The 26,067-nt window shown below is 41.8% G+C and overlaps 1 protein-coding gene across 1 annotated transcript in view; it reads left to right on the top strand.

The window, feature by feature from the left end:
• Positions 1-26,067, top strand: part of NBEA (neurobeachin) — a 702,521-nt gene that overhangs the window by 626,539 nt on the left and 49,915 nt on the right. Inside the window, exon 48 of the mRNA XM_054973860.1 lies at positions 4,110-4,277. Coding sequence (XP_054829835.1) covers positions 4,110-4,277 — 168 coding nt within the window. The remainder of the gene's footprint in view (positions 1-4,109; positions 4,278-26,067) is intronic.

Here is a 26,067-nt window from a genome sequence, read left to right as displayed (position 1 = left end):
CTCTTTTATACAAATATTCTAATTTAAATTAAATGCTGCTTTTAACAGATTACCTGGGATGGAAAGATAGGAAGCCATATCCCTCAGCCATATGTTTAGCATTTATTTTAATTTTAAAGATATACAGGAAATCAGTTAAAGAAATAAATAAACAGTGCAATCCTAAAGAGAGTTACTTTAATGCTTTGTTTGTTTTCCTTTAAACCTTTGCCTTTAGACATTTAATTCAACTGCTCCTTATGTTACCTTAAACTTTTACCTCAGGAAAGCCCAGGTCACAATAACACTCCATATATTTCTACCCACAGAGAGTTTGAGATGTTCTCTTCTTTACCCATACTTATACCTCAGGAATCCTTTCCTGTTTTTGTTTGTGTGACCTTTATATTGCTGTTTTCCAAAAGTTTTCTGCTGCCACCAAATGTCTTTTGCCTTAGATCTCTTCTGTTTAACTGATTCACTCAGGCCTGTCCACACAGCTTGCCTGACCTAGATCTAATAATCTCTCTTTCAGATATACAAAGGCTGACTCAGGTGCACACACAGTTTGCCTAACTTAGAATTAGGCTGTCAGGCTTCCACACAGTTTACCAGGCTTAGCCAGAACAAAACCTCCTTCAGGCTTCCACGCAGTTTGCCTGGCTTAGCCATAGAGATGGGCACGAACCGCGTTACGAACTTCAAAAACCCACGAAAACAGCCAAACACAGACCTCCTGCATTGCTCAATGGGACCTGTGCTTATAAATAGCCATGGGCTCCCAGGCTGGGTTTCACTTTCAGCGAGCAGTGGAGTGGGACAGAGCTCTTGCTTGCCACTTGCTAGCCTTTGGGGAGAGAGACTGAGAGTATAATTGAGCTTGGATTTTTGTGGGAGTTTCTTGGGGGCCTTGGATTAGAGAGGGTATAACTCCAAGATCCCTTTTACAATCTTGTCCAAACTTGGGTGATGGCTGTAGGAGAGCTTGCAAAACACTCCCCAGGAATATGGGCTCTCTAAGTGCCACGGGGGCTGTTCCGCGCCCCACAGACTGTGAACCGCAAACCGGTTCGGCAACGGAAAATGTTCATTGTGGTTTGCGATCTCGGAATCATCGTCGGCACCAAACCATGAACCGCTGGTTCGTTAATTTTTTTTGGTTTGTGCCCATGTCTACTTAGCCAGAATAACCTTTCTCTGAGATATACAAAGGCTGACTTCCAACCCTTCCCTCAGCAGTGACTAAAAACTGCAGTTCATTCCACTCCCTAGGGTACAGCTACCATCTAATCAGAGCACAGTCCATTTACCCATCCAGCCCCCTCCATTTTTCCTCAAACGCCTGCATTTAAACTCACAGTAACAATTATTTAAAAACCCACCTTAGCAAGCAGAAATATAAATCCAAATTCAGTACATTGCATCATGCAAAAATTACAGTTACATTCTTCCAAGCCCTTTGATTTGAGTGGAATGTTACTATGCAATCCTGTGTAGGGTTACTCCAGTCTTGGGTTTTTTCCCCCTATCTATAGAGGTATTCCATAATTCTAAGTCCATTTTCTTTCATTTTTGAATGTGCATCTGGTACAATATATGGAAACCTAATGGCTATTGGATAATGTTAAGAAACTGGCCTCTCTTAGTATGCTTCTTGGCTTTTTCAAAACTTTGGTTCAGGTTTTTGGGCCAAGTCAAGCCACAGAAACAGAAATCTGTAGAAATTAGCTGAGCTCTGAGCTAGCCATTCTCAGAGAGATAAACTGGAACATGGGTACAAATGAGATTATGGGATCAAAGAGCATCAAGGCAATAGACCACAATGGGAAGCTCTCTCATGCATTCCATCTAATTAGCACAAGGAACATTGGTAGGGGCAAGGTGCTCTGATTATGAACAAATTTGCAAATTTGCAAAGATTTAAAAGCCAGCAGAAATCCAATGTGGAGCTGGAGAAATGCTGAAACAGGATGCCATCTTGAGCTCCGGATCTGACAACCAGTCTCAGTGTCAGCTCTATTTATGGTTTGGTTTAGTTTAGTTTAGTTTAGTTTAGTTTAGTTTAGTTTAGTTTATTTGGTGTTTAACCTGCCCTCCCCACAAGTGGGCTCAGGACGGGGTACAACAGTCATAAAATACAATAAAATATGTAAAATACATAGCAAATTATACAATAAAATCCAGCAATTAAAAAACCTGATATAGTTGGCTACACAATCCTGCCCCCAGCATACAAAGAGGAGGTAGACAGACACACGAGCTGTACTCGAATACCGGAGACTTGTGGGGGACTTACTGATGGTCCTAATGCTGTCCTCAACCATAAGCCTGGTGGAACATCTCTGTCTTGCAGGCCCGCTGAAATGATACAAGATCCTGGCAGGCCCGAGTGTCCTCAGACAGAGAGTTCCACCAGGTTGGGGCCAGGACCGAAAAGGCCCTGGCCCTGGTCGAGGCCAAACGAGCCTCCCTAGGGCTAGGGATCACCAGTAAGTTCTTACCCGCTGAACGAAGCACTCTCCGGGGCACATACGGGGAGAGCTTGGGACCTTGGAGTTTTGTTGGACTTTTTGATTTGAACTGACAAGATAACATCTGTGTTAGGGAACCAAAGCTTGAACATAATTTTTTTAAATTTATAAATCTTTATTAAACATTCAACAATATAGATACATAGCAAAGAAATAGTTCTTACTGTTACAATAATCTGATATTTCTGTTACAATAATCTGAGATTTCTTTATCAACTTGCTGAACTAGAACTTTAACTATAGTCATTAGGAGAGTCTGTTCCTTATTACATTACAGTTTTCTTTTTACAATAAAGAGGGGGGGGGAATGATTTATTGAACCTGATATTAAAACATAGGTAAGCTCTACCTATTACACTGCTGTTTATGCATTTAGTATTGACTGGTAAATGGTATTTGTAGGGTGCAAGTAATTTGCTGTGATATACTCAATAACTGATTGCTATTTTTCATAGAATCCTATTGTTTTTTCTTTTCCAAGAGAACATTGTATATCTTCAGTGATTTTTTCCATAATGATTTGGTCCCATATTTTTTCATACCACCGATTTATAGTTGCCGTCGTTTTAGCATTGCATCTTGAAGTGATTGCTCGTTTTGCTGCTGTAAGAAGACTTCTGATGAGATCTTTTCTAATTGGAGGAACAGTATTGTCTTGCCATAGATCTAAAAAACTTATTAGTGGTTGTATCTGTAGCGGATAGTTAGTTATTCTATAAATAGTTTCTGCTACTTCTTCCCAGAAAGTCGATTTTTTTTTTTACATGACCACCAGCAATGAGTATATCTGCCTATTTCTCCATACTTCCTCCAACATAGCGGAGAATATTTGGCTGTTATTTTTGCAATTTTTGGGAATGTGGTACCAGTAAGTTATTATTTTCACTTGAACAGAACTTTAGGGTATATAATTAATTTTATTATTTTCTTTCATATCTTGTACAATTTTTACATTTGTAATCTTTTCCACAATTCTTAATAAACTTCATTAATTATACTTACATGGTGCTATTTGGGTTTTGGAGCTTCAGTCTAAATTCAGTAACTTGGCCTAATTTGGCTATCGCTACCAAGTAATTGTTTTTGTGGAACTCAAACTGCAGGCGTCCTACCTTGCAGGGCTGAATTTTTGATTCACACTCAGAAGGGCTGCAGACTCTGTTCCTCAGTCTCTAAGCTTAGGGTTAGCTAAGAGAGACTGGTGGTGGCTTCTGTTATCCTATGAGGTCTGGCTTTTGCCACCCTCACCCCAGGTAGTGTGTTTTTGTACTTGACTCCCGCTCCAGCCTCCTTGTGGACTCAAGGGGCTGTGACAGATAGGAATAATATTTGATATTTTCAAATTGATGATTAAAGCGATTATGATTCCAATACCTGGAGGTAAACTAGAACAAATATTTTCCCAAGTACATTTAGTGGGTTGTAAAAGTCATAATCTAAATTATGAAACTAGGGAATGATGTTCATGCCTTAATGTTATGTTCTCTGCTAAAAAAAGAAAAGAAAACCGCCAAAAAAGTAACAAAGAAAATGATAAAAACATTAACATAGAAATTTGAGAAGTAAAATTTATTTCATTATGCTTGATTTCATTTCTAGGCTCTAGAAAGCGAGTTTGTGTCATGTCAACTTCACCAGTGGATTGATCTTATATTTGGCTATAAGCAACGAGGACCAGAAGCCGTGCGGGCTCTTAATGTATTCCATTACCTGACATATGAGAGTTCAGTTAACCTTGACAGTATCACTGATCCGGTGCTCAGGGAGGTAGGTGTTTTCTAGTTTTTTTAAAAAAAATGTGATACAAAATGTAAATCTCCTTAATTAATCACAGCCTTCATGTTTATTCCAACCATGGAACTTTTTGTTATTCTTCAAAACAAAAGGCAACTCTGCCAAAATATGCAGAACAGACATTTGGTCAGCAGGATTCATTGACCAACTATTGACCAAGATCCAAACCTCCATGGAAATAGTTCTTTATGGCCAACAGGGTTTTGGATCTGTTTTTCTTGAACAGAAACGCACCTCCCCCTTTGCCTCAAGAACTACCACCTCAGAAACTTCAAAATAATTTTGTAATAAAGGAAGGAGATCTGTACGGTTACAGAAAATCTGAGAAATGTGTACTGCACATGTACGACTCCCTCAGATATGCCTGAAATATTTATTTGGAACTTGGCCTTTGTTTTTTTATTCCATGATATATTTTAACTCATCTGCATGTGAGATTAAAGCATGCAACATAAGCAGGCAATCACATAATGAAAATAAATAAGAAGAGTTGGGCTTTTTTTCTGTCTGTATCTTTCTCTCTAATACAAAAGTTCATGGTCATTTGTCTTTTACTGAGGCAATGAAAGGGGACTATCCACAAGCAAGGTAAGAATTTCTGCATTCTAGAGACCTGAGTTAGAAAATTTACCACCACATCCTTATTTTAGGAGCCCTCTGTGACCCTCAGTGATGATGGACATTGAGGGAACCACATGGGCAAGATAACACCCAGTATAGGGGCTACAGTAAGGAAGGTGACTCAAGAAAATTGCTCCCTCAGTCAGCAGAAAAAGCTCTCTGCTAACAGAACAAAGGTTGTAATCTGCAGGTTCTCAGCACTGAGGCTATGTGTACATATCCCAGATCTCTAATTTCCACCACCACTACTGCAGAATAACATACATTTTTAAAGGTTCTGAATTCTTTGAAACTAAGGGAGAGGACTGGAAAAAATTGCTGCTGCTCAAATGCTAATTAATCTCTCAATTTAGTTGGTTAAAAATCAGTATTCTTTAGTCCCCATCTCTCCTTCACCTGAATAAAAAAATATAGGGTGCATAGAGAAGGAGAAGTTTTTTTTAAAAAAATCCCTGCAGCAGCTTGTAGCTCAGTTGGCTTTGAACTTAAGCAGTCTGAGCAGTTGTGGTCTAGCACTAGACTTCTGCTTCCTAGATTAGATGTGCTGAAAAGTACTTATCTCCCCCAAACACAGCACTGCTATTGGGGAATTTCATAATTGTTGTTCCTTTGTGATTCCTTGCAGTTTTGTGTGTTTGAGTAGACACACATATGATGTATATGTGGTAAAGAGTTACACAGGATGATACAGTTTAAAAAGTTAAATGTTGGAAAGCAGTAGAGAGCCTGCTTCCTAGTGGTGTCTGGGAAGAAGCAGCTGTTGTGTCATGGTTAAGATGGCTGCTGGAGTTGTTGCAGTTAGGGTCTCTACTCTCTAGCTCACGTTCTATTATTAGGGCTGTCAGACAAAGGCTGGCATGCAACAGGAGATGGGGGGAAGGGACATGAGGGGCACTGGCATTGTATATGGTGTGATGCCACTTCTGAGGAAAACCTGCACGTGATGCCACATCACTCTAGGAATTGTGACACCAGTGATTTTTTAAAATTCTTCTCCCATTACCTGAAGGAGCAATGATAGGAAGAGAGGGAGATTTCCCGCCATAGCAGGAAACCAAGCAACGCTGTGTATTATATGTAAATAAGCCTGTTCAGTTTTTTCACAAGCAGCTGGGATCAGTTCTTTGTGGAACCTGGAGGGTTTTCCTAGGTTCCCATTAGAACTATGACCATGCACACACATACATACATATACAAATATAGTGTGTGTGTGTGTGTATCGTGTGTTTAAAATGAGATTAAAATGTGATTTGAACTCTTGTTGCTAGGATGAGCTTCTGTTACTAGGATCAAAGAACAAATCAGCCTAACAGGAACCCCAAAATAAGAAAAGGGGATTCTTTTCTGTTAGCATTTGAGCATTGTTTTATATAAGCCACACACACACACACACACACACACACACAAAATTAGGTTTATACATTATGGAGACTATTCTTCCATGTGCTATTTCCAGTCTTGTCAACTCTTCTTAGTAAAATAATTGTTAAAAGATTACTTCTATCAGTATTAAAGCATTCTGGAAAATGATTCAATTTGGATGAAAAGTGTGAAGATGCAACAGCTGCTAGACGAGTGTTGCTGTGGTGAAGCCACATATACAAACTTCCATTCCCCATGATATCTGCCATCTGTTGTATGCAAAACAAGCAATAATTTATACATTGTCAGAGTGGAATACTTTTGGCATTTTTCTCTTAAACCTCGGAAGCTGAAAAGTTTTATTTGGCAGTCACCAAAAATATATGGTTTTATGCATTATGCAATGCTAGAAAACGCCATCCCCATGCAGAATTGGATAAAGCATGGCTAGTTGCATGGAATATTTTGAAGAGATATATAGAGAAAATTTTGGTCTCTCATTTTCATGTAATATTTTTACTTTTTTCCTTCCTTGCGTAAATTACCTTCCCTTAGGCCACCATGATGATAGAGCATTGTTTTTTCTGCCAACTGAAGCCAAAATATTGTTCACTGAAAAATAAAAAACCTCTCTCCCCTCTACTTTAATTGCTCAAAGAGGTGTTAATAAAATACCTATACATTAGAGCTAGTGCCTTTATTTTTTAATTAAAAGAATAGCTTTATAAGATGCTGAGAAAACCAATAAAAATTACTACCGATACCTTCATTATTAAAAGAGTATGTTAGAATGCTGGCACAATATCTGTTTACATTTCTGTGTCATTGTTATGCATAAACTCCAATAATTCACAAATGTACTAGTATGTGACCACAATGCAAAGAAATTATATGTGGTCATAGGGAAGAATCTTGTGTACAACTGGAAATGTCATTGATATTGGCAGTCTCACTTCCAAAGAGGGAAGCTGTGGTTCACATGAAGAACAGCTTGCTTCTTTAGAATTGCCAGCATAGCTACAAACACAGAATCTTTGTAGTATTTCTATTATGTCTGTTTTTAAATTTCCTCCTGACCTACCTGGTATTCGTCTTTGAGTCCTGTGCATTTCCATAGGACAAAAGAGCCTGATAAGGAACCAAGTTGTTTCTTTTGGAGGATTTTGACTGTGGGTTTTGTCAGCGCTGGATCTAGGGTGGCCGCACCCAGGGCAACCCTTGTCCGGCCATCTCGCGCACGCGCACAGCATGCGTGCGCTCCCCATGCTGCGTGATGATGTCACTTTGGTGATGTCATCACGCAGGGCGGCAGCATGCGGGGCTGGGAAGCCGCCCGTGCCATTCGCCTCCCTGCAGGCGAATGGCGCGGGCGGCCTCACAGCCCCCTGCGCTGCTTTCGCCTGCCCCGCAGGACAGCGGGCGGCCGGCTTGCCGCACACCCCCTGCTCTGCAGGGCAGGCAAAAGCATCGTGGGGGGCTGCGAGGCCACCCGTGCCATTTGCCTGCCCCGCAGGACAGGGGGCGGCCGGCTTGCCTTTTGCCTGCCCTGCAGGACAGGGGGTATGTGGCAAGCTGGATGCCCCCTGTCCTGCGGGGCAGGCGAAAGGCAGTGCAGGGGGCTGCGAGGCTGCCCGCACTGCTGCCTGCACCCTCTGGCAGCTGGCAGCTGCTCCCGGCGCCCCCTCCCTGGTGGCGCCGGGGGCAGACTACCCCCCTGCCCCCCCTCGATCTGGCCCTGGGTTTTGTCACCATAGCGATACTAGGAATAGAAAATCATTATTAGCTGTGCTGCTATCACTAACATAAGTTTGCATTTACCAGTTCTGCTGCTCTAAGGATTTAATTAATTTGTAGGTATCTGCACAAGTTTTTTCCCCACTTCTTAATCCCAACAAGGGTAGTCCTGGGTACAAGAGCACCCCCAACTACTGATCTGTTCCTTCAAGGGGAGTGCAACACCATCCAGAATTGGTAACACCTCAAATCCCAGGTCAGTGCTAACACTAGTAGGACTTCCATCTTGTTGGGATTATGCTTCAGTTTATTAGACCACTTCCATCCCAAAACTGACTCCAGGCATTGGCTCATGGTTCCTATAACCCCCTGGGATGAGTTGGAATTATGAGATAAGAGCTGAGTGTCATGTGCATGTTGGTGACAACTCAGCACAAATCTCCGCACCCTATAGCTTCATGAATGTGTTAATAAGCGCTGGAGATATGGAATCCTCTGGGATTACATAGGCCAGTGGCAAATGAACCAAGCAGTGTTCACCCAGCAGCATCTTTTGAGAGCTGGCATAGTACCAAAACTGCCATGAATGGTGCCTACTGACTATTACTATTGTCAGTAATGTCAACAGCTGGTGAGACATCCAGGAGGACCCTCCCCCTCCATCTCTAAGCATAGGTTATCTAGCAGAGCAACCAATGTGGTTTCAGCCCCAAATCCAGGCATGAGGCCAGAGTGGAAAGGATCCAAATACTTCACTTGATCCTGGAAACCTTGAAGTTGTTCAACCACCAGTTTGGTGTAGTGGTTAAGAGTGGCAGGATTCTAATCTGGAGAATCAGGTTTGATCCCTCATTCCTCCATTTGAAGCCAGCTGTGTGACCTTGGGTCAATCACAGCTTCTTGGAGCTGTCTCACCCCCACCCACCTCACAGGGTGATTGTTGTGGAGCTAATAATAACATAATTTGTAAACCTCTCTGAGTGGGTATTAAGTTGTCCTGAAGGGCGGTATATAAATCAAACATTATTATTATTATTATATTATATATAGTTCATGTATGTGTTCTATATATTGAATGGAAGTTTGTATAAGGTGAGACTGGATCCCACCCAACAAGGACAACAAGATTAATAAAAGACAACAATAACAATCCTCATCTTTTTATAGTCTATTTTGTGTTCTTTTCATCCATTATCTAATAGTAACCTGTCATTCTCCCGGAGTGGGTCGTCAGAGCCTCAGGGCGGCTGACCCTCCAGCGTGGCCTATGTGTGGGCATAGTGCAGGAATGTCCTCAGAAATATGATAGGTGTTGTAGAGAAAACTGGAAAATGAAACATGTATTATTGTTTTTTTATTTCTAATTTTTTGTCTTTCTTTTTTTTTCTTGTATTCTTTTTTCTTTACCTTTTCCTTTTATTTCTTTGCTTTTTGGGATTTTAATCTTACTAATGAAATAAAAATTAAAAAACAAAATGTGGGAAGAGGGGGGTTGATAACACCCCTGCTTCCTCTCTCCTTTCGTGGAGTTGGCTCAGTGAGCGTTCTGAGGTCTCTCTGTCTTGCCATGCCTCTATACTCACTCTTTCTCTCTCTGTACTTTTGTCCACTCCCACCTACTCCTTGTCAGCCATCCTGACACCCTGCTCTTATATAGCCCTTCTGGATACAGCCCTTTCCCCCCATGTTTCACCCTTTTTGGTTGGGCCCTGCCCTTGCCCCCATGATGGACAGGCCTTCTGGCCAGTCTCTGTCCCTCCTGGGGTGATGCCTGGTACCTGGCCCCTCCCTTGGCCTCTCCTGCCACCTGCAGGGAGGGGCTGGCTGGCTCTCACCAGTGGGCATGGCTCTTCTTCTGGGCCTGTGCGGCCAGTGTGCCCTTTCCTGGGGTCGTTGTCGGCATTCCTGGGGTCCTGACACATCCTCCAGCCTTGCCAGTGGGCTGACAAGCCCGGCTGCACCCTCAGTGTACACAGGGGCCTCCAGGATGCTCCACGGCTCCGCAGTGGGCTGCAATGCCTCCAGGATGCTCCTCGACTCTGCTATGGGCCCCGCCACCACAACAGCTCACTTGGAGGCTTCCTCACTACTCTGCATTCCAGCGGCAGCTTCCTCATCGGGCCACAAAGTCCCGTCATCTTGCCCGGCTGCCACTGCACCTTCCTTCGGCTCCCTGAATCCATTTCTCTCGCTGGCAGGTGGGTCTGCTGGGGGCCAGGGGCTCGAGCCCAGGGGGGCAGGCCTCTCCCCCTGGACACAACCCATACATCAGGTCTGTACTGATATTGTCATCCTTATAAAAATAATTATGTTGTACTGAGTACATGTTAAAGACCACTACTAATGTTACTAGTATTCTGTCTGGTCTATGGGATTGTTTGGTTTTGAAATAAAATATTATTATGTGGATTGCACCTACCTTGTATTCCTGTAAGCCCTCGAATGCCACATTTGCATCTACAGGAGGGTAAACTGCTGAATAACTATTGCATTGCTGTGGGAACAGAGAACAACTACAGCACCCAATGAATGTACAAGTTCAGCATTAACTAGTCAGGGTAGAGCTTCATGATGCAAATTTAGCCCTATGAATGAGAATATTGTGCACATGCTACCTCGTGTGCATTTTATGAACTTCAATGGAGAGAACCTATCTGTGTGTGCATTCTTTTGCAAAATGAATTGAAATTGAAAGTTTCCTGTATATACAGGAAATCTAAATGTATGTTTGAGCATTAGAAGAGTCACTAGCTTTGTTGAAAGTAGAACCACTACTTTATCACTTGGATCATTTTATTTATTCTGCATATGTCAGAATTTTATTCATGGAGCAATGTCGTAGTGCATGGGGGGAAAGCTCAACTATTGTTACACATGAAAACAAAATAGATGTGTTACTAGCTGTATATAAGATTTGCAGGTATGCCTATATAGTCCCAGTTTGTTTTATTTAAAAAAAACTAGAGAAATTTAATAAACTAAAAGCTGAAAATTTAATGAACTGCTCAAGAATATTGATTCATTCTTTCTTGACAGGTGAAATCATGGTTGCAGCACTAACCACAGCAATTATGGCATTAAAATGTCAAGAAATTAGAGGTCAGAATAACAGATAATTTTCTTCCTTGTGTCAGATTAAAAATTGACATTCTTTGACAGCACAGGATCTCTAGCTGAGAAAATTATGACAGCTTAACTCGTCTTGCTCTTGTAAAGCTGTAATTGATAATGAACTTTACAATGACAGCCTTCTCCTGTGGAGAAACATGACAGAACATCCCTGGTACAAAGCCTGTATCTCTTTTTAATATGTAAACAGCAGTTATATTGGACACTAGATGTTATTTGGAATTGTCTTTTACTGTTGGTGTACATCATAATCCAAACCTGTTCTTGTGGACTGGTTCAGCTGTCTTTAGATGCCTTGTGTTAAGAATGCTAATTCATAGAACAAAGACATTTAAAACATCCACCCCACCCAATGATTTTATGTGGTTCTATTTGGTTTGTGGTTAAGTGCAACAGGACTCTAATCTGGAGAGCCAGGTTTGATTCCCCGCTCCTCCACTTGAAGCCAGTTTGGTCAGTCACAGTTCTCCGGAGCTCTCTCGGCCCCACTCACCTCACAGGGGGATTATTGTTGTGGGGATAATAATGGCATACTTTGTAAATCACTCTGAGTGGGAATAACGTTGTCCTGAAGGACGGTATATAAATCAAATGTTGTTGTTGTTGTAATGTATATACTTGTAGTTGGGGGTTTTCCGGGCTGTATTGCCGTGGTCTTGGCATTGTAGTTCCTGACGTTTCGCCAGCAGCTGTGGCTGGCATCTTCAGAGGTGTAGCACCAAAAGACAGAGATCTCTCAGTGTCACAGTGTGGAAAAGATGTAGGTCATTTGTATCTACTCAGGAGGGGTGGGGTTGAGCTGAGTCATTCTGTAAGAGTTTCCCAGGGTGTGGAATGCTAATGGCGGGAGGCTTCACTGTATCCTGAGGAGGTTCTTTTGCATATGGATTGGTGCTTGATGTGCTAATCTTCTCTGCAGGGCTATTGTCGGGTGTGGAGTGTTTTGTTGGCCTGGTGTTTTTCAGAACTGGAGCCCATGCTCTGTTCATTCTTAAGGTTTCTTCTTTCCTGTTGAAGTTTTGCTTATGCTTGTGAATTTCAATGGCTTCCCTGTGCAGTCTGACAAAGTAGTTGGAAGTGTTGTCCAGTATTTTGGTGTCCTGGAATAAGATACTGTGCCCTGTTTGAGTTAGGCTATGTTCAGCCACTGCTGATTTTTCAGGCTGTCCAAGTCTGCAGTGTCTTTCATGTTCTTTTATTCTTGTCTGGATGCTACGCTTTGTGGTCCCGATGTAAACTTGTCCACAGCTGCAGGGTATACGGTATACTCCTGCAGAGGTGAGGGGGTCTCTGCTGTCTTTTGCTGATCGTAGCATCTGTTGTATTTTTCGGGTGGGTCTGAATACTGCTTGAAGGTTATGCTTTTTCATAAGCTTTCCCATCTGATCAGTAATTCCTTTGATATATGGCAAAAACACTTTTCCTGTGGGAGACTGTTTTTCTTTGGTTGTTTGATTCATCCTGGGTTTGATTGCTCTTCGGATTTCATTTCTGGAGTAGCCATTTGCCTGAAGTGCGTGGTTTAGATGATTAATTTCCTCATTGAGAAAGCGCGGCTCACATATCCGTCTTGCACGATCCACTAATGTTTTCATTATGCCTCTTTTCTGTCGGGGGTGGTGATTGGAGTTTTTGTGTAAGTACCGATCAGTGTGAGTTGGTTTCCTGTAGAAACAAACCACAAAGCGTAGCATCCAGACAAGAATAAAAGAACATGAAAGACACTGCAGACTTGGACAGCCTGAAAAATCAGCAGTGGCTGAACATAGCCTAACTCAAACAGGGCACAGTATCTTATTCCAGGACACCAAAATACTGGACAACACTTCCAACTACTTTGTCAGACTGCACAGGGAAGCCATTGAAATTCACAAGCATAAGCAAAACTTCAACAGGAAAGAAGAAACCTTAAGAATGAACAGAGCATGGGCTCCAGTTCTGAAAAACACCAGGCCAACAAAACACTCCACACCCGACAATAGCCCTGCAGAGAAGATTAGCACATCAAGCACCAATCCATATGCAAAAGAACCTCCTCAGGATACAGTGAAGCCTCCCGCCATTAGCATTCCACACCCTGGGAAACTCTTACAGGATGACTCAGCTCAACCCCACCCCTCCTGAGTAGATACAAATGACCTACATCTTTTCCACACTGTGACACTGAGAGATCTCTGTCTTTTGGTGCTACACCTCTGAAGATGCCAGCCACAGCTGCTGGCGAAACGTCAGGAACTACAATGCCAAGACCACGGCAATACAGCCCGGAAAACCCCCAACAACCATCGTTCTCCGGCCATGAAAGCCTTCGACAATACATATATACTTGTAGATATCCTAAAACTGGTTGCTTTTTTACATGGCAGCAATTTTGAACAATTTATTCTCCTTCTAATGCACTGTACAGTTCCCATATGGAAACAGGCCTCTGCTGGATATTATCAGAATTATCTGAAGCTATTTCAAGGTTTTTTTTTTAAATAAATGTACAGATGAAGTTTCTAGGCATGTTTCAATGATCTGGAGAGTCCTATAGACTATAAAATATACAAGACCCAATGAAGGGGACTGGAGGCATTTCTTTTTGGTGTTCTGGTTGACAGTTCTATAAAATGTAATGTTTACAAATTGGGTTATAAGACATTTGTGACCAGTTTTGCAGGAAAAGGTGCACCTATTCCTACACTGTTCACATTTTTTTCTAAAAAGAAACCCATGAGACATGAAATCTGTTTACACTGAAATAATTTAAAACAGTGATGTCAGTAATAGTTTATTACTTCAGCTCAAAATGGCTAAATGGCAATAGTTGATTTGATTCTACAAATGTAATTAAATTTGTCAGTTTCCACATTAAAAACTGGCTTTGTATATGCTTACAAGGTTAGTATTTCAAGTACACTGTTTATTTTATTTACTTGTTCTTGTTTCAAATATTTGCCAGGCCTTCATCTATGTTTGTTAAATGCAGTCTGATTATCCTTAGTAAAAATTTTAAAACCTAGTGAAGGATTATATTTGGCAATTGCTCTTTTGTATACTATTCCTAGGCTGTTTATTTTCCTATATTTACAGTGCAGTCCTAAGCAAAGCTGTATCCTTCTACCTGCATTGAAGTCAAGCGGCTTAGAAAAGTATACCTCTGCTAAGGATAGTAGGATTTTTGGCCAGTGGCACTTTAGAGACCAATAAAATTTTCAGAGTATAAGCTTTCGAGAGTCAGAGTTCCCTTCTTCAGACAGTCTTGTTGGTCTCTAAAGTGTCACTGGACCCAAATTGTGCTGTTGTGCCCACCAAGTGTTTTTAGAAGGTGAGTGGGACCTGGTTGGGCTTTTGCCCAGCAGGGCTTCTGATTGGCCACTGAAGATTTGATCAGCTGTGCAGATTTTTAAAAATGTTGCTTTGGGAGAAAATACTTCCACAGCACAAGAATCTTCATTGTGTGACTGAAGGTAAGCTGTAGCAGCCATTTTGTGGCTGGTTCCATCTCCTGCAGCAGCATTTTTGCGGCTGTACCCACCACACTGTGTCAGAATTCCAGATGTGCCCACAGGCTCAAAAAGATTGGGGAGCCCTTCTTTATATAGTTACCTATTGTTTCAACAGACCTTGTGCAGCAGATCTTCCTAGTGAATTATGCTCTCAGTTACTTGGTATAAGCAGTTTTCTGCCAGAAGACCTGATCACCTGACTGGCAACATGCATAGCCAGCAGGGGGGAAAAATCCGTAATGAATTGCATTTGACAGTTGGTTACCATGACCATCCTCAAAACCTTAAAAGATAGTTTTGTTGTCAGCTAGCAAAGCATATGGTCTATGCAATAATTACTTCATTTAAAGCTATTTGATATCCAACATATTAAAACAGCTTTAAGTGGCATTATATATTTTTGACCTTGATGTTTTTCTATTACCCTCATTTCTGAATTTTAGTTTTTAGGTTTCATTTTCTCTCTTATCTTTTTCTTTGATCTGACAAGAATAACAAATCATCCCTCAGGATCTAAAAAACTGAACTATGCCCACAGGAAGCGTAGGTTTTACTTTTTCTTTCCCTTGCTGGTAAAGCTCTGTGTGGCTACAGAGAGTTGACATGATAGGGCTGTCAGGACCCAACAAGACAGATACATTTAAAAAATAAATAAATGGAAACTAGCTTTCTGTAGCAGCTGACATAGCATACACACATGCGCGCACGTGCACAACAGAAGTATTTCATGACCAAAAATTTATCTCATATATTTATTAATGTGTTAGTTGGTATAATCCAATAATGTTATTTACTGTCTTGGATTCACATACTAGATTTTTTTTGTTCTTTCATGATCTGTTTCACTCATCTGCCAGTTTATCAAAATTTATCTTTTCCGATCACCTTCAATTGAATTGTATCCTCTGTGTTGATCACTTAAATGCTCAATTGCCGAGGTGCTTCTATACCCATGGACTTACCTCCTCTCTAATTTTTCTATGAAGTATTTCTGGATGTTGATAAAGCATTTGATACTGATAAAGCATTTGGAAGGGTAGGGCTGTATTAGAATCATAGAATCAAAGGTTGGAAGGGATCTCTAGAGTCATCTAGTCCAACGTCCTGCACAATGCAGGAAATTCACAACTACCTTCGCTCCCCCCTCCCCACACATGCACCCAGTGTGTGTGTGTGTGGGGGGGGGGAGTTAGGGTTTATAAAGTATGTTATTATTCTCCCCGCAAAGTATGTTATTATTATCCCCTTGCTCCATGCCCAGAAAATGGCAAAACACTGTCAGAATCCCTAGTCAAACTGGCCTGGGAGAAATTGCTACCTGACCCCAAGGTGGCAATCAGCATTACCCTGGGCATGTAAGAACGGCCATGAGAACTAAGCACTGATGTAACCCTTCCTGCCCTCCCTCTCATGATCTGCCTGGGTACTTGGGACTGGGAGTAAGCTGTGTAATAATAATAATAACATTCGATTTATATACCACCCTTCAGGACAATTTAATACCCATTCAGAGCAGTTTATAAAGTATGTTATTATCCATACAACAATCACCCTGTGAAGTGGGTGAGGCTGAGAGAGATCCAAGAAGTTGTGACTGACCCAAGGTCACCCAGCTGGCCTCAAGTGGAGGAGTGGGGAATCAAACCCCACACCTCCACTTTAGTAGGGCATACCCTTGAGTAAACATGGATACGATTGGTTTACATAAGTTCTACTGAAGTCTAGAACTAACCCTTGTAAAAACTTACTTCTGCCAAGCTCTCTTAGATGTTAGTCACAGCTGTCTTCCCAGTTCTGGGTCAAGGAACATATGCTCATACTCTTCTGACTCCCGTAGTGGGAGAACCTTTTCACTCTCAGACCAGCCACATAACAGTTTGGAAAAAGGTTTTACATTTTAAGTTTTTCTCTCCTGTCCTCTTCTTTTCTCCACTCACAGCTAGTGATAATCTTAGATAACAGGAAGAGAAGCAGGAGAGTTTCCTTACTGAATCTTTTAATTGGTCTCTGCGTGACCAGGCAGTTCAAAGTGGCAACAAAGGAAATTTCTGTATTTCTACAATTGTGGCTGAGATAACATGGTGATGGGATAAATGATCTCAGCCTGAGTTGTCTGCTGAATTTGAAAGGGCTTGCAGTAGGTTGCAGATAGAATTACCTTTCTTCGTCTATCCTCTTCACTGGTGGGTACAAATTGGCCGTAGCCCAGAAAATCTGGAAGTCTCTCATATCAGGTAGTGCTTCTGTTCCAAGCACAACTGTCATCTTGCACCTGGCCAAATTGCAGGAACATCATCAATCAATAGCAATGGAGAAGGTTAGTGAGATCAACAGAGATTGTGAGTGCCAGAAAACTTCCTTAAGCGACTCCATATTAGTAGTAACTGTAACAACTATGACTCTGTGCTTATATACCACTCTTTTAGATAGATTAGTGCCTCACTCAGAGAGGTGAACAAAGTCAGTGTTCTTTCATCCCCACAGTACAGGTAAGGAGCTGGGGCTGAAAGGAGTAGCTTACCCAAGACCACCTGCTAAGCTCATGGCAGTAAAGGAATTCAGACCAGCAGAGTGCTGATTCACAGCCCAACCACTTAACCACTATGCCACAGCAGCTCTGGATAGGACTGAATGGGCAACAATCAGTTTTGGTTGGATACAGCAGGGTTGTCAACTCATTGTTGAGAAATTCCTGGAGATTTGGGAGTGGAGGCAGGTTTTGGGGAGCAGAGGGACCTCAGCAGGGAATAATGCAATAGAGTCTAACTGCCAAAATAGCCGTTTTTTTCTGGGGAAACTGATCTGGAGATCAGCTGTAATTCTGGATAATCTCCAGGATCCACTTGGAGGTAATTTGGAGTTGATGCTTACTGAACTGCTGAAGTTAAGAGTGCTGGGTCACAATAAGGCATTCTAGGCATTCTGTTCTAGGCATCATAATAAGGAAGCAGAATAGTGTTAACCTGGAGCACAGTTTAATAAGTCAGGGTCTTGCTCTGTGTGGAGCTGCAGTAATACCAGTTTCTTTTTTCTTTGTGCTTGCCAGCAGTAAGACCTGGAGTTGACTAGGGCAGTCTAAAAACTGGATTAAAAGAACAACTCCGTCAATCTTTATTACAGCCCATAAACCACACAGAAGCAGAACAAACAGGATTAATTAATTAATTACCTAAAATCATATTGCTACATTTATAATTCATCCTAGTACATCAATTATTCAAATAATAATTAAATAAAATAATTATTAAATAAAATTTAATAATTCAATATCCGTTGAAAGAGAATTATACACAGGGCATTATCTCAACCCAAATTTTCATTGCAGAGGGCAGAAACTTAACTGCTTGTACAGTGATTCTTTAGTCAACACCAGCCAATAGAATTTTAAGTCTTCTGCTCAGAAAACTGCTTTTTATCAACTATAAAGAAAATTATTAGCCAGACCAAATTTATAAGCAATATAGAACTAGCTTCTAATTTAAGAGCCATAGCGGGTATACATCTGGGAGCTTTAAGAATTGTTCTCACAAATTTAAATTGAATTAATTCAATAGAAGGAACAACCGCTTGTACCCAGAGTGATGCTGCATATAAAAACTGATTTATATTCTTGGTGGCAAATAACTGAAGTGCCGCAAGAGTATACTGTGCTCCTATCATAGAAAAGAATTTTAAAACTGCTTCAATCTCCCTTTTGGCCTTAGTGACAGTTGATTCCACATGCAATTTCCAACATAGTTTGTCATAAAAAATAACCCCTAGATATTTATAGGACCAAAATTTTTTAGTATTGTAATTTCCAATCAACCAATTAGTTGATGAGAGGCAGTTCCAAAGGCAATGAATTTTAGTTTTATCTATATTTATAGTAATTTCATTTTGGGGACAATACCTAAATAATACCTACAAGGCTCTCTTTAATCCCACCTTTGTTCGTGAAATAACTATATTATCATCTGCATATAATAATATAGAAATTGTTTCATTATACAGTTTAGGAGCATGTAAATTCCTTCCTTGAAAAATCTAGATTGCACCAGTTAAATACAGATTAAATAGCAAAGGAGCCAGCTCTCATCCCTGCTTTACTTCTTTACATACAGGAATATCAGAACTAAGATGATTAAAATAATTACAATGTACTTTTATTATTGTATTATGATGAAGTCGCTTAAGGAAAATAATAGCTTAGAGTCTATTCTGTCCTTCTAGAGTGTAAACCACACTTTTTCATGTGGTATCTTGTAAAATGCAGCCTGGAAAACAATAAAACAATAAAAGTCATATAGGTGGGAAGGCCGATTTTGGCCTCTTCCACCACTGCATGGGCCCGCAGGGCAGAGGAGGAGGCCAAAAACAGCCTTCCTGCCCTTCAAATGGCCATTACGGTGGTCATTTGAGGGGCAGGGAGGCCATTTTCAGTGGTGGAGGAGGCCAAAAACGGCCTTCCCACCCCTCAAATGGCTGCCCACAAGGCAAGGTAAATGTGGGGGTGCGGGTGGGGGGGTGGGGGCTGGGGTTTGGGCAGATTAAAGGACCCTGTTGCTTGCAAGCGGCGGGTTCCTTTAAACTATTGGCTGGCAGGCGGTGAAGAGGGATCCCCCCCTGCTGTTTGCCAGCTGATAGTTTAAAGGGACCTTCCACTTGCAACACCGGAAAGGGCCCTTTAAACTTCAAATGCCTGTTTCCCTGCTGCTGGTAAGCGGCCAGAAAGGGGCATTTAAACCCCACGAACCACAAACTGGTTCGTAAACTTGCCCCAGTTCATGCTAGTTTGTGGTTCCTGGTTTGTGAAAACCCACAAACCACGAACCTCATGGTTTAGTTTTTTTGTGGTTCGTGCCCATCTCTACTAGGCACATAGGTTTGCCTTTGACTTCAACAAAAAAATAATAATTTGTCCATTTCTCTTGGAAAGATCGACACTCTGCATCAACTTTTCTTTGTAGTCACTATTTGTAGGATGTCACACCACTCATAATGGACGTTCCTTGCTTGTCCTTCAAAATTTGCGTTATTTTTTTTTTATATATATATATTTATTCTTTTTAACATCTAAAACAATAAACTACAAAAAACTACAATAGTACAAGGGGAGGGAAAGAAGGGAGAATAAGAAGAGGGGGAAGGGGGGTGGAAAAAAGGGGAAGGCAACTTACAAACACTAAACACTACACTTCAATGCTTTCCCTTCATACTGCCATAATTTAAAAAATAGCTTAATAAAGTAATGATGGAATGGTTGATCTTACAAAATACAAATTACAATTCAAATTAAATCTTTTCCCCCCCTCTGGGCCTCGGACGCAGTTCTCTCTGAGCAGCTACAGCCGCAGCGTTCGTTGCCTCCCCCCTCCCTTCAGGCTTCGAATCTTCTTCTTTTTGCTTGATGTCTGGCCCAAATTCTGGATTTTTGTCCACAAAATCCCTTAGCTGATCTTCCGAATTAATCTTGTAAGCTTGATCTTTATAACTAAACCCGATTCCTTCCGGAAATAGCCATTTGTACTTTATGTCACATTCCCTCAAAAGAGCAGCCAGCTTTTTATACTTAAATCTTCTCTTCCGAACTAAAAATGGAACATCCTTCAGTATCTTGACTTTATTTCCCAGAAAGTCCAACTCCGCATTATATGAGTTATATAGGATATTGTCCCGGACCCTCCTGGATGAGAACTCAATAACGATCTCGCGAGGCAGCTGCCGCTTCATTGCATATTTTGAAGATGCCCAACGGACTCCCAAGATGGCGCTTTTTACTTCTTCTTTAGTTGCCCTCGCGGGTGACACTAAAAGTTCCGAGGCAAGATCCCACAAATCCTCGTTTTCCTCCTCTTTAACATTCTGGAGACGCAAAATGGTCTGTGTTCGTTCCACTTGCAGCCCAATCAGCTGATTTTCCACCAACTTTAGCTCCTTGTTCGTTGCTCTCATAAGTGACGCATTTTCCCAAGCAGACTTCTCTGCCGCCCCCACTACTTCCTTGATGGCTTTCACATCGCTCTCAATTAAGCCCACCCTTTGATCTGTTTCATTCAGCTTGTCAACAAAGGGTTTTATGGCCTCAGTAACCGATCTTTTCACCAGTTCCTCGAGCGACTCGCCTCTTCCCTGCAGGGCAGCCGAAACTGACTTGCCCAAAGCAGGACTCTGTTTTTTTGCTGCCATTTTAGGGGGGGGGGACCGCCAATCTTCCGAGACTCTGTGAGGGGAGAAAAATCCGAATCTTCTAAGCTTCAGATCCCACCACTCCTTCACATGCGCTTGTAGTAACAGAAGGGATTCGCTTACTTACAGGCTTCCGCCTAATCCTGTTCTTTGCCGTTTTCCATGGCCCGGCAGCACACAAGGTGCTGCGCACGTCTGCCAGCCTCCATAGGGACAAACGGGCAATTTACCCCCTGCCTCGATCTGCCAGAGGGCTCTTCCCGTCGCGTCCCGGACCCAGACTCCCTCCCTGGGAGCCCTGGGGGCTAACCTTTGCAGATCAGCCGCCCGGTCAGGGTGCTTGGCCGCTTCTTCTCGGACCTGCCGAGAGGAGCGTCTGACATGGCCGCGAAAACGAAAACGAATCCAAAATTTGTGTTATTATTATGATTAATATAAATTTATGTTGCTATGAAAAAAGCTCCTAGATACATTGAATATCGAGTCCCATCTGCAGTTGTCTTGTGTCAGTGCCGGGCGGGTCCATCAGCATCGGGTCTGGGAGGCTGGCTGTGCAAGCCTTGTAGCGCGGGTCCATCCTACCTTCCCTACCCTTGGCCGCTTCTTCGGCCTGCACTGACAACCTTGGGGGTCAGAGAGAGAGGGCTCCCCCACAGGCCTCAGAATGGGGTTGCTCTGGTGTACTCCAGTATTCACTCCCCTAGGAAGCTGCCCTCTCGCCCTCCAATCCCCATACTTCTGGTGGGCTGTGGGAGCGTGCCTGCCCTGGGGTTGGGCCTTCCTGGCCCGGGCATGGTTGGTGTCTGCCGTGGTGGCACTGTGCTGTTGTTGCTGCAGGGGCTGGTGCATCGACCCACAGCTCTGACACACCGCTGCTTCTCCTCACCTCCCCCATATGGCGCCTGGCCCAGGCTGTGCTGCTGTGGCTCGTCATCTTGCTGGCTGCTCGCATAGCCCCCAGGCCAGTCGCAGTGGTGAGTCTTGCTGGGCGGTTGGTGGGCCTCCGCTGCAGCAGCCTTGCCTCCTGGGCCACTGTGTTCGCCCAGGAGGTGAGGCTGCATTAAACTCTGCATTAAAATACACATTTCAAGAACTTTCAAAATATGAGAAACATATGACATTTAAAATACAAATTTCAGGTATACGACTTATTCATAATATTCAGAAATATTTTCTCTCTCCATCCTAATAAACCTCACCATTAGATCAGCAGACGTTTATTGAACTATATAAGCAACTTGGCTTGAAATCAAAATATACATCCCATTCTCTTATTAAAGATCTGTGATAAAAAGAGTTCTATCTGTATGCATTCATAGTTGTATAAACTTTTGTCAAGTCCCTGTAAAATTGCTCCCATAATACACAAATTCATCAGTTCAAACTATGATAGCAAATTTTAATTTTTATATACTATATTTTAATATTGTGTGTGTGTGTGTGTATAAATATAATATAATAATACTGGGGCTACAAAGGGATTTTAAAAATTTATTTTAGTAGTTGCAAAGTCCTATAAATACCACTGGTAGTGATTGCCTTTTCACCATCTGCTACTTCAAATACATGAAGTATGCAAGACTTTTTTCAAAAGCTGTGTCTTTATTTTATTTGTTATTGCATTCTCTTTACAGGTAGTAATTTTTGATTTTCATAAATTAGTAGCAAACATTTTAGTATTCATTTTAAAGTAATATTTTTTCTAGGGAAAATGAAGAAAATTACTGACAGTTTTTGGTAACAGGAATAGCTCGAAGCCTTTTTTTACTCTATTAGTACAGATTTTAGTTATATTACAGTCATTACTTCAGCATAAATTACCTGTTATTCTACAATGTCTTGCATTTGTCGACTTATTGCAATGAAAATTGCTAAGCAATTATCCATTTCTGTTAGAAAAAAGCAAAGATGATCATTTTAACTGCATTCAACATATTGATAATATCCCTCTTTAATCCTCTTTTAAAGCCATAATATACAATATGTTCCTGATGCTTTGCTTTGTTGTGTTATGCACGGATGTCATATCTAAATTCCTTGAAATAACTTTTAATTTCCTTTTAAAATACAAGGAAGTTCACCTAAAAGATTTTTATTGAGTATTAACAGTACATATAAGAAGACTGGCTTTTGTCAATATGGCAACTTTTGTTTCCTTTTGAAATAGTTTAAGATTCCTCTAGTTAAACAATGGCTTCCAGTAATATCTTATATACTAATTGCCAACTGGCTCTAATATACACATACTTCAATCTGGAAATTGGAGCCATGAATGGACAAAACCAGTCTTCCTACACACATGAAAAATGACTTGAGATTTCAGAAAATCTGAAATCTAAAAAAATTACACTGTGGTGGGGTTTTTAAAAAACTCAAATGATAAAGGAGTGCCTGTAGCTTTAATCAGATGCCCTTAGTTGCTGTTGCCACTGCCATAACATAACAAATATTCCAGGCTTTGTTTCTGTCAGTAAAAGGCAGAGGAAAGGGAAGACCCTTTCCAAGGCTGTTTTGGCCCTTTAGGGCGGACTTGTTGGTAGGGTTCCCAGGTCCCTGTACCCTCCCAGTGGAAGGGGAGACCTAGGACTTACCTGCGGAAGTCTCCTTGCTTGCACATTTTGTCCACGTGTGCGCCTAGAGAGGCATGATGATGTGACTTCTGGGAAGTGACATCATCACACCAGCCACAGGAATGCTCCTGCACTTTGTGTGGAGCTAATTCTGGTCTGTTTGGGGCCAAAATTGGCCCCAGTGAAGCGTGGGAGCACACTCGCAGCTGGCACAATGACATCTGTGACAGGCTACACTTGAAAGCAGGTTTCCTAAATGCAGCCATCAGAGAGCTGGAAGGAAAAGAGTTAATTCTTGCTTGGAATGGAGAGCTTGAATAACAAGCTGCTCCTTCCTCTCTAATTGGCCAATTAGAACCAGGCTGAAGGGGTGACAGTTGGTTTCTGTCAGGATTGTTCAGAGAGAGTTTGTGAGTGAGTCTGACAGGGAAGGTAAGACAAGTTCCCATCTGCAGTGAGGGAAGAGGAAACATTTGCCTTAACCGTAACATCACTATCCTGAAGAAGAATTCTTTTTAAGAATTCTTAGTATAAGTGTCAGCAGAAGCGCAAGCCTGTTTGAAACAGGCACCATAGAACTGACAGTGTGTGTTGGCAAGAGTTATTGGGTAGTAGATTAGACTCCCTTTCAAGCCAGAAGAAGAAGGGTTATATCTTCTTAGTAGAAGAAGGTTAATTTCTGCCTGGTTTCTAAAGGAGGTTTGGCTCTGAGGAGGACCCCAGGTCTGTTGTAAAGGGAAAAGTGGTGTAAAGGAAAAATTTTAAACTAACTCCAGGAAATCTGAGCTGTCTTAAGAAACTCTGTGAAGAAACATTGTTACTGTAACTAAAGTATTAAATAAAACACCTCTCATTGCTAAGAACCAAGAATATAAGAATATAAGCTTCAAGAAAACTATTTTGCCTATTACTCATATTGTATTTTGTACTACAAACAAAATTTTACCTCAGCACTTTCATCCCCTAACTACACTTATTCAATCCCTGCTTGTTAAATAAAGTTATTTTCTTTTGAATGTTATACAGTCTCCCGTGCCATTTCCAACAAAAAGGAAGTGGGTGCCTGCTTCACCCCATCAAGTTCCTGGTTTGGGCTAAAAAGCCAAAATTATATCTGACTGTCAGAGGGGAACAAACATTCAAACCACAAAGATTAACACGCTACTTGGGGCTGCTCAGCCAAAGCAGGCAAACTGAATTTTTGTGGGAAAATCTGCCTCATGGTAGGGGAGTGAAGGGAGGTCCATCATAACATCACTTCAGGAAGTGATATTGTTGTACCCCACCTGGGGTGCACCCAGGGTGCACTTTCCTGGGTTGCTTGGCAGTGGCGGTAATCACCAGGGGGCTTGCCACCTCCTGCCGATCACCAGCCGTCGGAAGACAACCAGATAAACCACTCGAAGATTGCTCACCACCAGCAGGCAACTGTAAGCCTACTCTTTGGGAGCAGGTCCAGAAGCAACCATCAGTTGACTTGATACTGCATGACTTGCATGACTCACCCAAGCCTGGCTGCTTGCCACTGTTCAACCCAAACAAGAATGGCCGTTCCTGTTACAACCACTGACAAAAAAGAAGGGAGGGGGGGGAAACCCACAGGAAACAAAATGCCAATATATAATTTCTCAGTATATTTCAAAGTGCAATGTGCTCAACTTTTCCTATTCCTTGCAATACAATAATTTAAACAGAATCATACAGATTACAGACAACAATCTTACAATAAGGTGCAAAGATATCCGGATTGACCAATAATTCAAACTCAATAAAGAAATGTCCTTGTTTCCTATGTCAATTTCTTTTTCCGTTCGATTCTCTGCTGGTAGACTCACACTGGTGGCATGTTCACAGTATCTCACGACATTAGATGTAAACAAAAGTCCATCGACATGCTGTCTCCCTGCACAAGATGTGAGCAGAAGCCCATCCGCACGCTGATCTGAAGCCAGCTATAGTCAGATTTCGCATCTGCTTCCTCAGTAACGTGCTCTAAGAGGAACTCAATTCATTTACGCATTGATACCGGATTCTTGTGGCAATTCATTCTCTCACGCACCTAATGTCACATATCAATGGTCTCAATGAGTAAATGTTCCCCACCATACAACTGGGCCTGGCTCAGCCAGCATCACGCAACTGGGCCATAGGGGAGAGGCTGCCGGGGGGGGGGGATGGAGAAAGGTGAAGACAAAGGTGAGCATGAAAGAAAGAAGGAAGCAGGAAGAGGGGGAGACACCATAGGGGCAGGGAAGGGAAAGAGGACATGGTGGGAGAAGGGTAAATTAGATGTCCACTGCAAATTCTTGCGTACTTGTGTATTTTGAAATCTCTTTCCTCTTCTTAACTCTTTTGACCTGGCCTTATTTTTCTACACTTCTGTAACCTTCATTGTGAACTACTATAACATGCTGTATGTGAGGCAATCATTGAGGTTAACTTGGAATCTTCTGCAGAATGCAGCTTCTCGCCTTTTGATAGGTTTGTGCACTATTTTTTGCAGCAAAAGCATTGGTCACATTTTGTTTCTGGACACAGTTTAAGGCACTAGCTTTTTAACCTTTAAACTCCTTCACAACCTGGGACTGTTTGCCAGTTCTTAGACCAACAGTTGCTGTTAAGTCATCACCTCCTTTAGAAAAAATGTATTTTAAATTAATTAAGAAATTGAGAACACTTTCTCCTCGG

This window comes from Eublepharis macularius, chromosome 3 (assembly GCF_028583425.1).
Source record: "Eublepharis macularius isolate TG4126 chromosome 3, MPM_Emac_v1.0, whole genome shotgun sequence".
Classification (NCBI taxonomy): domain Eukaryota; kingdom Metazoa; phylum Chordata; class Lepidosauria; order Squamata; family Eublepharidae; genus Eublepharis; species Eublepharis macularius.
The sequence above is the reverse complement of the archived record's forward strand: the minus strand, read 5'-3'. Positions and strand labels throughout refer to the sequence as shown.